Here is a 14274-nt window from a genome sequence, read left to right as displayed (position 1 = left end):
GCATGATCTCTTATAAGAATTTATTCGTCCAATAAAATTTTAGTTTAAAATCCTGTATTTATTATTCGTCAAGCTCTGTTGTGGTACTTGTATACTGTTTTTAGAATGGAATGTCATATTTTACAATGTGATTTATACACACAAGCAAGAAATTAATGCGACATTCATTCCTGAAAATAGTGCAAGTAAATCACATTATCCGATAACAAGCCAAGATAAATTAATTGCATAATACTGACAACAATTTTATAGATTAAAAGAATCCAAGAGCCATATCATACTTCTCTGCCTTTACCCACTATAAATTGATTGCCAAACAGCCTTTGCTACCTTGACTAAAAGAATAGGAAACACCAGAATACCGAAGGCTATGTATAATAGTACATGCTGGTTGAGTAGATCGTGTAGTTTCCAACACTTTTGAGCCAGCAATAATATCAGAAGCGTTGGAAGCCTACAATCTATAAGAATTGATTCCCAAAGTAACTAAAATATGGATAATTGACATAAGAAAAACCCTGTAAAAATACAGAGTATTCTTTATAATATAAAATTTACAAACTAGTTTGTTGTAATAGACCATCTGTAATAAAACTATAGCAATCGTGGAAAAAGCTAAAGTGAGAAAAACTATTTTTTTTACAAGGAATCACGAGAAGAAATGTTTATTTCATCAAATCTCATAGTATCTCACAAGTGGTCAATCTAAAAATGAAAGTTGATAATACTTATTTATTATTATTCTGAATTTTAATTTGTATTACGCAGTTAGTTATAATGATGAACGTTCATGCTATATTTGCAGAATGAAGAAGCAGAGATAAATAAAGCACATGGTTCATAAGTTGCTAATTTTATAGAAAGTGAACAAGGTATCACTTTCAAGTTCTCTTCTGCCTATTGCTTAATTTATCTTATGTTTGTGAGTGTTTCAAGCTATTGGGTTGGATAAACAAACAACCCGAAACTGTCTGCAACCAATCAATTTAAAGCGTTCCTGTAAGCACCGCAGCAAACCAAACACAGTGACTGCGCCGCTAATGCACAATTCTTTTAAAATTGAAGATTTATTTATTTTTTTTTTCTTTTTTCTCTATAGATTAATGTTCCATATGAGTGGTGAGAGTACCGACGCTGCTGGAGTGAATGCTAGACCTTCAGATACCCCTGTTGCTGATTCCAGTGCTTTTGATTCGAAGCTCCCTTCTCGAAAGCATAACAAGAAGGGCAAAAAAAAGCAAGAAGAAAACACTAAGGAAAACGCCTCAGAAAAAACTTCAGAGCATAAAAAGAAGCCCAGACGTTGGAGAAAGAACAAGGGCAAAAAGGAAACAGAGGTCTCTAAAGAAAATGGAACAGATGGTGAAGCAGAAAATATAGAAGAAAAGAAGATAAAGAAAAAACAAGAATCTAGCCAGTCGAAAAAACAAAGTAACAGTACACCACTGCAACCTTCTCTTTTTAAGAACAGAGCACAAGGACGATTGACGATTGATGGCGATGATAAAAATAGCAATAATGATGACGATAATGATAAAAAGAATAGTAACCAACCAAGCAAGAAAAAGAACAGACAAAGACAAAAGAAACCAATTGTTCCTGAGATTCTCCTTGGTGAACATGATATGGCTACGAAATTGAGTCACGAGCTGAAAACCTCAACATATGAATGCATGATTTGTATGGATACTATTAGATCGGCTCATCATGTTTGGAGTTGTGATTGTTGTTGGGCTGTTTTCCATTTGAACTGTATACAATCATGGTCAAGTAAATCACTTAAAGGTAAAACAGAAAAAGAAGTGGAAAACATGATTCTCATTGAACCTATCAGATACTTCATCCAATAAAATGATTACACAATGGAGATGCCCTGGTTGTCAAACAAACAGAACAGCCATTCCTAAAGATTATATTTGCTTTTGTGGTAAACAACGTAATCCAGAACTATCAAAGTATCGTACTCCACACAGCTGTAATCAACTATGTAAAAGACATAAATCATGTCCACATGAATGCATATTGTAAGTGATAAAACAGTGTAGGATTCATGTAAAATGATTTACTGATTATATGCATAGACCCTGTCACCCTGGACCTTGTTCGCCTTGTAACTCTATGGGTCCAGTGAGAACATGTTATTGTGGACAAACAACTCAACAAAAGCGATGTGTAAACACAGATTATTCAACACAAGGATTTTCATGCGATATCGTGTGTGATGAATTGTTGGGCTGTGGAAAGCACAGATGTGAAGAAAAATGCCATCCAGGTATTTGTCCTCCTTGTACTTTGGAAGAAACACAGTCTTGTTATTGTGGAAGAAATGAAAGAAAGGCTCGGTGTGGTAATGGTAAACAAATACAATTGGGAGATCACACTGGACATTACAGCTGTCAAAATAAATGCAACACGTAAATATGACAAACGAAAAAGCAAAGTGAATCAGAAAACTAATCTATTTTGTTTTCTATAGACTGTACAAATGTCAAAAACACAGTTGTCAAAAGCCTTGTCATCCATGTTCAGCCACTACTCAGTCTTGTCCATTTGATCCTTCCAAAGTAAAAACCTGTCCTTGTGGCTCTAAATCTATATCAGATCTTACTCAAAAGAAGGAACGTATCAGTTGTACAGACCCTATACCAACTTGTGAATCGGTTTGTAACAAGACACTTGCTTGTGGACATGCTTGTCAGACTAAATGTCATGTGGGTGAATGCCCTCCTTGTGAAGTATCTGTACAAGTTTCTTGCCGATGTCAATCTACCACCTTTGAAAAGGTCTGTGCTGAGGTTTGTGAAGCCGCTGGCGGCGAGCCACCTTTATGTGATAGGGTATGTAAAGCAGGTAGAAACTGCGGTCGTCACCAGTGCGGTGCTGTCTGTTGTCCTGCAGTTAAAGTCAGCGGAAAGAGTAGAAAGGGAACAGAGTTCTTGCACGATTGCCCTCATAGCTGTAACAAGACATTATCATGTGGCAAGCATCAATGTCAAAGCAAATGTCATAAAGGAAAATGTGCGCCATGTTTAGGTAAAATTTAAAATGAGATTTTATAGGTAGATAACTCACACTATCTTTATTATCAACAGAGGCAACATTTGATGAAGTGACTTGTAATTGTGGTCGTACGCGCTTAGAGCCTCCTGTACGTTGTGGAACAAAGATACCAGTATGTCCTCATCCATGTATTCGTCCCAATCCTTGTGGTCATATTCGTTTCTTGAATCACAACTGTCATCCTGATGAAGAGCCTTGCCCTCCTTGCCCAGCCTTAGTTTCTCGCCATTGTTTATGTGGTAAGACTGAATTGAAGAATGTGCCTTGCTATCGTGAATCACCACGATGCGGTCGACCATGTGAAAAGCAACTTCCATGCGGGAAGCATCAATGTTTAAAGTCATGTCACAATGGACCTTGCTTAACAGAGAATGAAGCATGTAACCAACCTTGTAATGCCTCTCGATCCTGTGGTCATCCTTGCAAAGAAAAATGTCACGATGGTACACCTTGCCCTGAAAAGGAGCCCTGTACTCTTAGAGTCAAGGCTAGCTGTAAATGTGGACAAAATACAATGGAGATACCCTGTAATGCAACGGCTGAATCAACTGGTTCCAAAACTTTACTTGAATGCAACGATTTCTGTGCCAAGGTTGAGCGTAACCGTCGACTGGCCTTGGCTTTGGATATCAAGCGAGATGATTATGGCACACCAAGCCTTTCTGTGGACGACCTTGGATATTACGACGATACCTTGCGTGAATTTTACAATGAGAACAGAGCTTGGTGTCGATCTATGGAAATGAGTTTGGTCGAATTTGTTCGAGACACTGCTAAAAAGACATCACATCTTAGACCTATGAAACCTGAATATCGTCAGTTTATTCATCGTTATGCAGTTCATTTTAATATTGCAACAGAAGCTATAGATGCTGAACCTAAACGAAGTGTCATTTTACGCAAAACTCTTGGTTCATGTCGAATTCCACCTATCCTTTTGTCAAAGGCAGCAAGTAATCCTCAACTTAATCGACCTCCTCCAAACTTTGAAGCAGCTCTTTCAGGAGATGTACCAAAGACGACAAAGCAACCTGTCAATGCAATTTATCTATCCGATATGGCCTTTGGATTAACAAAATTAGAGTTGGATGCTGAGCTAGTACCTCTCTTAAAGATTGGTGATGATTGCATTTCTTTTGAATCAACGTGGATAAATGAAAATGATGCTGTTGTGGTCCCATCTATTAGTGATTCTGTTTCTATGGATGAAAAAGAGGTAATTCTTTGGCAGTTGAAGAAAATCTTAAAGACTGCATTTGTGAATGAAGAAGAAGTCAAGAGAAAAGCATCTCGCGTGGATTGCTGCTGGGTAAACCAAAAGGGTGAAATCACTTGGAGCGAAAAACAGCAGCTCATAAAGACAAACAGCAGTAGTAGCATTTCAAATAATGAAAGTAACAAGACTGCAAGTGCACGATCCACAAACTCTTTCGATGCCTTGGGTAACGTAGATGATGATGGATGGATGCGCGTAGGAGAAAATAATCCTTATAGAACTGTGAAAGATGCATGGAAAGAAGAGTTACAAAGATCACCGATACCTCTTAAAAACAGTGTTTATTCTAATAACGATATTGTAGAGGTTGAAAGTAGCAGTTCAAGTGATAAACTGGTTGTAGTGAATGAAAGTGAACTCAAAAGCCAAAACTCCGAATCTGACGATTGGGAATTACTAGCTGAAGAGAAAGAATAATCATTCTTGTTAATAAAACTTTTGTAACTTTTAAGAAAGTACGAATAATTATCTAAAACTCGCAATTTTTGTTACTATTTAATAAAGAACGAAAAAAAGGCGATATCAATGCTATACGAAAATGAAAGTTATTTTTGTACCTTTATTTTGATTTCTTGAGAAATGAGCCACAACAAAAGGATGGGACTAGTCAATGGTTCTCAAACTAAGCATACTGTTTTGGGCTTTGTGATTATGTGAAATGAATTCAGCAAGGGTAATTGCTTAATGCAGCCTTTTTATTCACACTTTGACTTTTGTAGCAATATTTTTGAAAATGATGGATACATAAAAGGTAATGCTTTTATCTTGTCCGTTGCTTAATTAGAGCAGTTTGAAGTGCATATGCTATCTTTATCTCCTACAGATTCATTTTTTAGTCATACCATCAGAAAGCCAGACTTTTCAGGCCATTGTTTATTGTCCAAAAAGAAATGCTATTTTTTTCTGATGCAGCCTCTTATTCATCCGATCAAGAATTGGCCTGCGTTACCAAGGTTGAATCCTATGGACCTCAATAAAAGCAAATTTGACCATGTTAATAAAGAAAGCAATTTCACGGTTGAAGTTTATTGGTGCCATAGCAGATTAAGATCGAATCCTCCATTAAGAGCAATTTATTGAGTGGTTCTCGTACTTATTTAAGCCAATATAAAGAAATCAAAAGAACTTTAGCTACATCAAAAAGAAGGTGTAATTTATTTTCCTCATCTCAAAAAATAATAGTTTCATAATAAGTCATGTAAGAAAAGGAGGTATCTGACATACTTTCAGTGTAGACCTGTGCCAGTTATAAATCAAAGTGTTTTTTGAGCTTATTATAAACACCTGTCTTTTTCATGCTCCCTTTGTTTCCCATGCTTTTCGTTGTAAATGAGATTCTTTAAATAAAGAAATATAAATATGCTAATGTTTTGTTTTTGAATATTGATGTTAATAGATAGGGAGTCCGGAGGTTTGGTTTATAATAAAAACTACTATCAAGGTTGTAGTGTGATTTAGTACTATAGACATAATGATTAGAATTATCATTAAAATGTAGTAAAATCTTGTCCATGCAGCTCTAAATATACAGTAAACCTTATCCAAAAGAAGGAGCGTATTAATCATACAAAACCTATACCTAATTGTGAATTTGTTTATAATAAGACACTTGTCTCAAATGTGCATGTATACAAACTAAACTTAAAGTAATTAATAAAACTGTATGCTACTGTTAACAGATCTATTCTTTGCATTAAAGGAAATAAATTAAAACAAGGATTATTATACATTCTGCGTATTTTTATAAATAAAACAAGGCACAGTTTATTAGACTAATCCTATGATAGATAATTTACTATTTGTTCTTATTTCTTTTTATCATCCAATAATAATCTCGGGGCATAGGAAAAGAAAAAGAAAGTGAAAAAGACGGATCTGCATTACCAAGCACAACCGCAAAAAAGGAGAAAGGGTTAATGCTTTTCTGCATGAGATGTAACTGTATTTCTTTGATCAGGACTTGCTTATTTATGACATAACGAATAAAGAAAGAGGCAAAGAAGGTTAGAAAGATATTCAATCTGCATGAGAGTATTTCTAGATAAAAAGAATACCATTTTTCTATAATTTTTTTTTTCAAAAAAAAAGTATCAAAAAATAATAATAAATAATAACAATGCAAATCAAACTCTTGGCTCTCTACTTTTGCGCTTGCTGCCCCAACCTCTTCTCCAGACACCACATCCGTTCCTACTCCTGCTGAACAAAAGATCAAGGACATCATGCAAAGTCCAGATGTACAAAATGTTGTTGAGTACTTTATCGATGTTGTCATCGCTGAATTCCAAAAGGACTCTTCTTAATGGGTTCTTTCACCTTACCTTTGATTGGAAGGTCTATGAAAACAGCACACTTTTCATTACTTTTAATAAACTCTTTAAATAATCATCGCTAAAAAAGTACATAACCCCAAGGTGGATGTTGTTGTGATATTAATGCTGATTTTTTTTGAGATATAATTGTGCTATCAGAGCTATATTTGCTTATGAATCTTCATACGATTCTTATAAATATCCAAGTATGAATATCATCGTTACTGTTTATTATTTAATGATACACTTCTCTGCTACATAGAGTGGACAACTTGGCGATTCAATTGCACCAGAGGTTTCGTTCAAGTAGATACTGTCTGATGTAGTACTAAAACACGCTTTTACGGAGCATTAGAGATATATATTTTTTATTTAATTCACATATCACATCAATCTATCCTTCTATACTACTGATGGCGATCAGTTTTCAGTTAATATAACAAGTAAATACTCTTCATCCTATTTCTTAGGAGATATACTTTAGGAAAAACGCAATCAGGTTATCTCTAAGCATGATTTACACTTTAATACATAATGTCCAACTGGTATCTGTAATATAGTATCAATTATCTTGTCACATATCATAAAAAAGCATCGTTGAAAAATGCTTCAATTCAGTCAATGATTTTTATTAGTGCTCTTCTTTTGTTTATCATATCTTTCACTATAGCCAAAGTTATACAAATGAAGATGTTTCTTGTTAATTCTCTTTTAGAAAAGCTTTTCATTAAAGCATTTAAAAGTAAAGAAACTTATAAATGCTTACAGCGTTCTATACACATCTCCAACTGATACTATTTTCTATTCATTTTTGCAGACAAATTTTAAGAACCAGCAATACAAGACATACCGTCGCTCATTACTTTTATGTTTTTTGCTTCTTACTCTTAGAATATTCTTTTACACAAAAGAAGCAATACCAAATTTCTGATATTCAACATTGAAGCTTTTTAAAGTGACCAAAACAAAAAACAAGACAATGATTATCTGAAATTGCCCTATTGAATTCTCCTAGAGTCAAGAAGTAATTTAATCTCTCACTCAAATCATCTAGACAAATGTACACACAATCTGGCTGGAAGGGGTGTAATAAACCAATGAGATAAATCAACTGGGCTTTGAGCGATTTATTATAAATTTAGAAAACTATGTATGAACATTAGTACAAACGGATTCAGAAACCATACAGACAAAATGCAGCGCTTTAATATATGTTTATGATAAAAAAAAACAATCTTATTAAAAAGTTCTTGTACGTAACCAGTTCAATATAAAAGATAAATTGTTATTCAGTAGTTGAAAGCAGCTCGAATAGCAATGAAAACAGAAAATATGATGCCAGCATTACACTTAATTTTTCATCATTCTGTTATTTTAATAAAGTACCCTCCCATAAAAATGTCCCTGTAGTCTTTATCATGTGGCTTCATTATAACTACTGTAAGCAAACAACATATAGAGGCTTTGGGAATCTTTCTATATTTTTTTAATGCTCTTCTTTCTTGAAATACATAACAATAGCCAATGAAAGAAACTTGAAGCTTTGATGTGTGGTCATTAAAGAACCAGCATTAGGAATTATAATACATAAATATGCCTGTCTTCTTTTTATTATTTATCAAACGCTTTCAATTACAGTGAGAGCTATATTTGATAACATTAATTTGAAACAATGAGAAAATATCAGCAAATTCATATTTATGTATGATAAACAATCCCTTTTACTTATTCTTTAACTGATCGAAAGAGAGTATAGGAGATGAAGTGGAAAATAGTTTATTATTTTTTTTTAAATAAAAAGAACTTTAACCCTAACATTCCATATTCCCCTCTTTTCACCCCTTTTCCTCTATTCCTCTCCCTTCCTTTTACTTCTTTTATCTCCTATTTCTTTCTCTTTCTATCTCAACTCCTATTTTGTACTCTCTCCTTGGAACGATATTTGTGTTGTTTGAAAAAGTAGAACCCCTTTTTTGTTTTCTCGTTCTTCTTCTTTTTTTTTCTACAAACATGTCTACAGTTTCATTAGTACCTGAGCAAGCTATTACGTCTCAAACAACTGCTTTAGAAGGTTATGTTGGTTTTGATACCATTACTCAGCAAATTGAGAAAAAATTATTGAAGAGAGGTTTTCACTTTAATGTGATGGTTGTTGGTAAATATGATTGGTACTTTACTATTTGTTATATTAAATAGGTGGAATAGGACAATCTGGATTGGGAAAATCCACTCTGGTTAATACAATCTTTGCTTCTCATTTGATTGAAAGCAAAGGACGTATCTCTGCTGAAGAACCACCAAGACAAACAACTGAAATCCAAACAGTTTCTCACTCTATTGAAGAGAATGGAGTTCGCCTTAGATTGAACATTGTAGATACTCCTGGATACGGAGATCAAGTCAATAATGAAAACTGGTAACAAATATTTCCCATGGAGTACATATCTACACAGTGAATAACAGAGTATGTATTAGCTGGGAGCCCATCATCAAATACATTAAAGATCAACACTCTTCTTATTTACGTAAAGAGTTAACTGCTACTCGTGATCGTTACATTCAAGACACTCGTATTCACTGCTGCTTGTTCTTTATCGGTCCCACTGGTCATGCGTAAGTTCATAACGACAAATTATAATTGGGTACTTACTGTTATTAATTATAGTTTGAAGCCAATCGATATCGTAGTATTAAAAAAGCTTTCTGAAGTTGTTAACGTTGTACCTGTGATAGCCAAGTCTGATTCACTTACAATTGAAGAAAGAGCTGCCTTTAAACAAAGAATTAAGGCTGAATTGGTATTTCATAACATTAAGCTTTATCCTTACGAAAGTGATGAGGACGATGAACAAGAACAGGCTTTGAATGAGAGCATTCGGGTAAGTAAAGTGAATAGACCATATTACCTTACTAACCATCAAGTAGGATTTGCTTCCTTTTGCTATTGTTGGTTCTGAGCGTAATGTGGTTATCGAAGGTCGACCTGTAAGAGGCCGAAAGAACCGATACGGTGTGATTAATGGTAAATTTGACAAGTATACAACACATGTTCTTTAAACTTATAATTCCTGGAATAGTTGAGAATGAAGAACACTGTGAATTCATCTATTTGCGCAATTTTTTGACTCGCACGCATCTTCAAGATTTGATCGAAACAACGGCTCAAATTCATTATGAAGCTTTCAGAGCCAAGCAGCTTATGGCTATTAAGGAATCTAGTGGCAGCCAAGCTTCCCTGGCTTCTCCTGCTGTCTCTAATCATAATCCTCAAGGCATGACAAGCCCTAGCGGATTGGGTAGTAATGTACTTACTAGTCCACAAACGATTGGAAGTCCTGCTCAATCTCAAAAGTAAGTTTGGTTATTTCTATAAAAAAAAAAAAAAAAAAAAAAAAAAAAAAACTAATGATTTTTGGTACCTATAGGTCTGTCCCTGCATTTAGCTAAATGAATCTACTCTTTTTTTTTTTATAATAAAAATTCTTAATCTTTTCTTTTTTTTATTTGTCAGTTATTTTTTTTTTTACAAATATCAATCAGTTATTTGTTGTTGAACAGATCGTTATTCCGTTTTTGTGCAAAGAAAACTTTCTCGTCAGGATAAAATAAAAATGTGGTCTGTTCTCTTTCTTCACTGCCCCTTACCTGTGTTCCATCTTTTGTAGGTTACATTTTTCTTGTGTATTTTTAAGCCTATTGTTTGTCATGTTACATGAAGCTTTTTTTATATATTTTTATATATTTGACACTTGAAACACATCCCTTAAAAAAACGTTTTTTTTTTTTTTTTTTTTTTTTTTTTTTTAAGTACCTTTAATTGATTGTGTGAACTTTTCTGTTTATTTATATATGTTTGGTTTCCGTGAAATTAAATAAATATACTTTTAAAGGAAACTCCATAAAGTACCGGTGAATGCCATAGAAGATGCAATAAAGATAAGTGTATAGTCCAATATGAGTTGTTTTGTAGACATCGTATCACCAAATAATCGAACATGACATACTAAGGGGAATATACCAGAGATCATGAACGAAAAGAAGGCACCCAACAGTGACATGACCTTGTCAAATCCAGGGATGATGTAAGCCAAGCATACAATAAAAGCACTCACAATTAGTTTGCCAATAAATGTCAATAGGGGTTCACGCCAACGAGCTTTAACACACCATTCCTCGAGATGTGTTCCTTTGAGTAACCAAAGTTGCCAACTGACATTGACGGGATTTAATGTTAAGCCATATTTTGCAATAGGATTCATAGCAATCAAAAACACAGCAAGACGGTTTAATGTTTGATTATATTCAGGTATGGCTATGATGTTTTGTGTGATCTATTACAATATAAATAAATAAACATAAAGTGCTATTATTTGTGTACTTGCCTCTTGCATTGTGCTTGATCCAAACATTAAATAACCACAAGCGGCAACACCAAAGTAAACAAAGGTAGTAGCTACATATGTCCAATTCACCATTCTACCATACAGCTTGGGTGTATCCATATCACGATAGACAGTAGGAAATACAGCATGACCAGCAAAGCCTGCCATGATTAATCCGAAACTAAGGGGTATTGTCATGTAATTGGAAGGAAATAGTTCGGTATCCTAATGAACATGTTACACACACCCATTCCACCTTTCGATTTTTTTTTCTGCAACTTACAGCAGGTTCGATGAGACTACCAGGGGCAGTCTCTTTATGAAGACCGTCATAAACAATGACACAAATGATACTAAATGCACTAATAATACCAAGCAAGCTGGTGTATGAGAGGTGCCTTATGGGTAAAAATAGCATGGGTGTCAATATAAAGAATGAAATCAGTCGGATTGTCTTGAGATCATATCCTGGAAATAATGAGTCGATACCATCTCCTAGTAACACAACCAAGGCAACACTGTCCAAAAGTCAATAAACACACTACATATTATATATTATTATTTACCTGCTTGTAATAAGCTCTGTAATAAACAAAATAGTTACCCAAAGACGTCCTTTAAATCCAAAAGCTAATGCGCCCATGTCACCATAGGTTCTTGATTCAGGATCAATATCCAAGCATTGTTGCAATAATTTTGCTGTATAATTTGTCAAGCCACAGCAAAAGATGAATACAGTAATACCAATAGCCCATCCTGCACACTATTGTTGTCTGAATAACACCCCCTCTCTTTATTTAATTTTACTTACTTTGAAACCAAGGGGTAAAGCAAGAATACCAATTCCGATTAAAATATTAATGGAGTTAAAGATCGATTGTGTGAATGATGATTTCTTGGTAACAGTGGCAGGTTCAAATCTTTCTGCTACTGTGCCTATGCTTCGAGTAGACAATACTTTATCCAAATGAGAAAATAGCAGTGAAGCGTGTTCATTATGGCTTGTACTTGCAGGAGCTGCTAATGATTCAGCTCGACTTAGACCACCTGAAACAGCCGATGAAACCCTTGAAACAGATGTATAATAACCTGAATATTTATCCTCTTCATCATCCAGCTATCAGAACATTAGCAAAAAAAAAGAAAAGGAAAAAAAAGCCACTCGCCTTTGTTGCTTTTACTTACCAAAGAAGTATTGGGAACAGCCAAGTTTTCGGCCATAAACATCATTGAAGTACGAGAGTAAGATCCAACAAAGGACCCAAACCTTTCAGAAAGGGTACTTGTAGTTCTTTCAATAGGAACAGAATCTTCAAGTAGATCTGTTGCTCCATAATGGTGATCTGGAGAAAGTTGTGAAGGATGAATATTACGAATACGAGGGACATTTCCCCCTTTATCACTGGGTATATCCATAAAGTAGAAATAAAGAAAAAGTTGGAAGGAAAAAAAAAAAAAAAGGAGAAGAGAACAAGTAAAAGATTTCTTTTTATCTCTTTAAATTCATGCGCTACTTTAATTTTTTTTTTTGAAACGTTATAAACGCCCTTGTATATGAACCTCTTCTCCTTTAAACTTTGGTTTTCAATAGTTCATGATCTCTTTCTTTTTCTCCTTTTTTGTTATTGTTATTATCTCTTTTCCTTATTTTCTTATGTTTCAATGACGACATATACATCTTCCTTCTTTTCCTCTTTAAATGACCGTCCTCATTGTTGTGCGACCAAGAGACTTTCTGCAAAAAATGACGATCGGCTCACATGATTGGCTCAAACGAATTTTACTCTTTTTTTTTTCCTCTCTTACTCACTCTCTCTTTCTTATCAATTTTCTCACTATTTTTTTTTTTTTTTTTTTCTTTTCTTTTTTTTCACTATTTTTTTATTTTCGTCATCCTATTAAAGATATGACAGAGGTTATTGAAGGGGATGTGGACTCGATTATAGCACGTCTTTTAGAAGGTAAAATATATTATTGGTATTATTATTACTAAACATGAGAAAAGTAAGAGGAAGTCGACCTGGTAAACAAGTTCAATTATTGGAAAATGAAATTCGATACCTTTGTCAAAAATCACGCGAGATATTCATGAACCAACCTATTCTATTAGACTTGGAAGCACCTATTAAAGTATGTGGTGATATTCATGGTCAATATTATGACCTTTTAAGATTATTTGAATACGGAGGGTTTCCTCCTGACGCCAACTATTTATTTATGGGTGATTATGTGGATAGAGGAAAACAATCCTTGGAAACTATTTGTTTATTATTGGCTTACAAGATTAAATACCCTGAAAACTTTTTTATTTTGCGAGGTAATCATGAATCAGCAAGCATTAATCGTATCTATGGCTTTTATGATGAATGTAAAAGAAGATATAACATTAAACTCTGGAAGACTTTTACGGATTGCTTTAATTGCTTACCTATCGCTGCTATTATTGATGAAAAGATCCTTTGTATGCACGGTGGTCTCTCACCCGATTTACAGTCCATGGAACAAATACGAAGGGTGATGCGTCCAACTGATATACCTGATACTGGTTTACTCTGTGACTTACTCTGGTCTGATCCTGATAAAGATATCGTAGGTTGGAGTGGTAATGACCGTGGTATCTCTTTTACTTTTGGCGCAGATATCGTTTCCAAGTTTCTGCAAAAACACGACTTGGATCTCATCTGTCGTGCTCATCAAGTTGTTGAAGATGGTTATGAGTTCTTTGCAAAGAGACAACTAGTCACCTTATTCTCTGCTCCGAATTACTGTGGTGAATTTGATAATGCGGGTGCTATGATGAGTGTAGATGAATCATTAATGTGTTCTTTTCAGGTATTTACAATCATAATATCAAAAAGGTCTAATAACAGTCTTTTATCATTTAGATTTTAAAACCAGCTGAGAAGAAAGCAAAAACAGGATTGAACAATAAACAACGAAACACCAGAGGAAGAGTGATGTAAAATACATTGATTGCATGAATAAAACTATTGTTTGCATTAAACCAACTTTGACACGCCGACTCAATTTATTATATCAGCTCATCTCTTTTTAAGGAACCCTTACTCCTTTGATATGTGTGCGCTTATATGAAACAAGATGATTTATTAGGAGTATATAATTGCAGGAGAGAAAAAAAGAAAATATCTTGGGCTTATAAATTTCATTTTTATTACAAGTTATATTTTACATGATGGTTGAATCCTCTGGATCATAATTATCATTGATCAATCTGTAGACATAA

The 14274-nt window shown here is 34.3% G+C and overlaps 4 protein-coding genes across 4 annotated transcripts; 3 read left to right on the top strand and 1 right to left on the bottom strand.

Moving 5' to 3' along the window:
- Nucleotides 1–1103: 1103 nt before the first annotated feature.
- Nucleotides 1104–4753, top strand: RO3G_12835 (uncharacterized protein; the record flags this gene model as incomplete). Its single annotated transcript, XM_067667419.1, has 6 exons — nt 1104–1785; nt 1835–2024; nt 2082–2414; nt 2477–3033; nt 3093–4502; nt 4641–4753. 6 exons carry the CDS (start codon nt 1104–1106, stop codon nt 4751–4753), a joined length of 3285 nt encoding a protein of 1094 aa, XP_067523520.1.
- A 3905-nt stretch (nt 4754–8658) lies between these two features.
- Nucleotides 8659–10095, top strand: RO3G_12834 (uncharacterized protein; the record flags this gene model as incomplete). The annotated part of the gene is made up of 7 exons (XM_067667418.1): nt 8659–8803; nt 8845–9047; nt 9182–9261; nt 9314–9527; nt 9574–9670; nt 9726–9999; nt 10074–10095. 7 exons carry the CDS (start codon nt 8659–8661, stop codon nt 10093–10095), a joined length of 1035 nt encoding a protein of 344 aa, XP_067523519.1.
- A 437-nt stretch (nt 10096–10532) lies between these two features.
- On the bottom strand, nt 10533–12446 carry RO3G_12833 (uncharacterized protein; the record flags this gene model as incomplete). The annotated part of the gene is made up of 6 exons (XM_067667417.1): nt 10533–10960; nt 11027–11255; nt 11314–11548; nt 11597–11793; nt 11842–12147; nt 12216–12446. 6 exons carry the CDS (start codon nt 12444–12446, stop codon nt 10533–10535), a joined length of 1626 nt encoding a protein of 541 aa, XP_067523518.1.
- Nucleotides 12447–12936: 490 nt separating this feature from the next.
- Nucleotides 12937–13993, top strand: RO3G_12832 (serine/threonine-protein phosphatase PP1; the record flags this gene model as incomplete). The annotated part of the gene is made up of 3 exons (XM_067667416.1): nt 12937–12991; nt 13036–13862; nt 13916–13993. 3 exons carry the CDS (start codon nt 12937–12939, stop codon nt 13991–13993), a joined length of 960 nt encoding a protein of 319 aa, XP_067523517.1.
- Nucleotides 13994–14274: the final 281 nt, after the last annotated feature.

Source organism: Rhizopus delemar, genomic scaffold (assembly GCF_000149305.1).
Source record: "Rhizopus delemar RA 99-880 supercont3.11 genomic scaffold, whole genome shotgun sequence".
NCBI lineage: Eukaryota > Fungi > Mucoromycota > Mucoromycetes > Mucorales > Rhizopodaceae > Rhizopus > Rhizopus delemar.
Note: the sequence above shows the minus strand (reverse complement) of the source record. Positions and strands in the feature narration are given on the sequence as shown.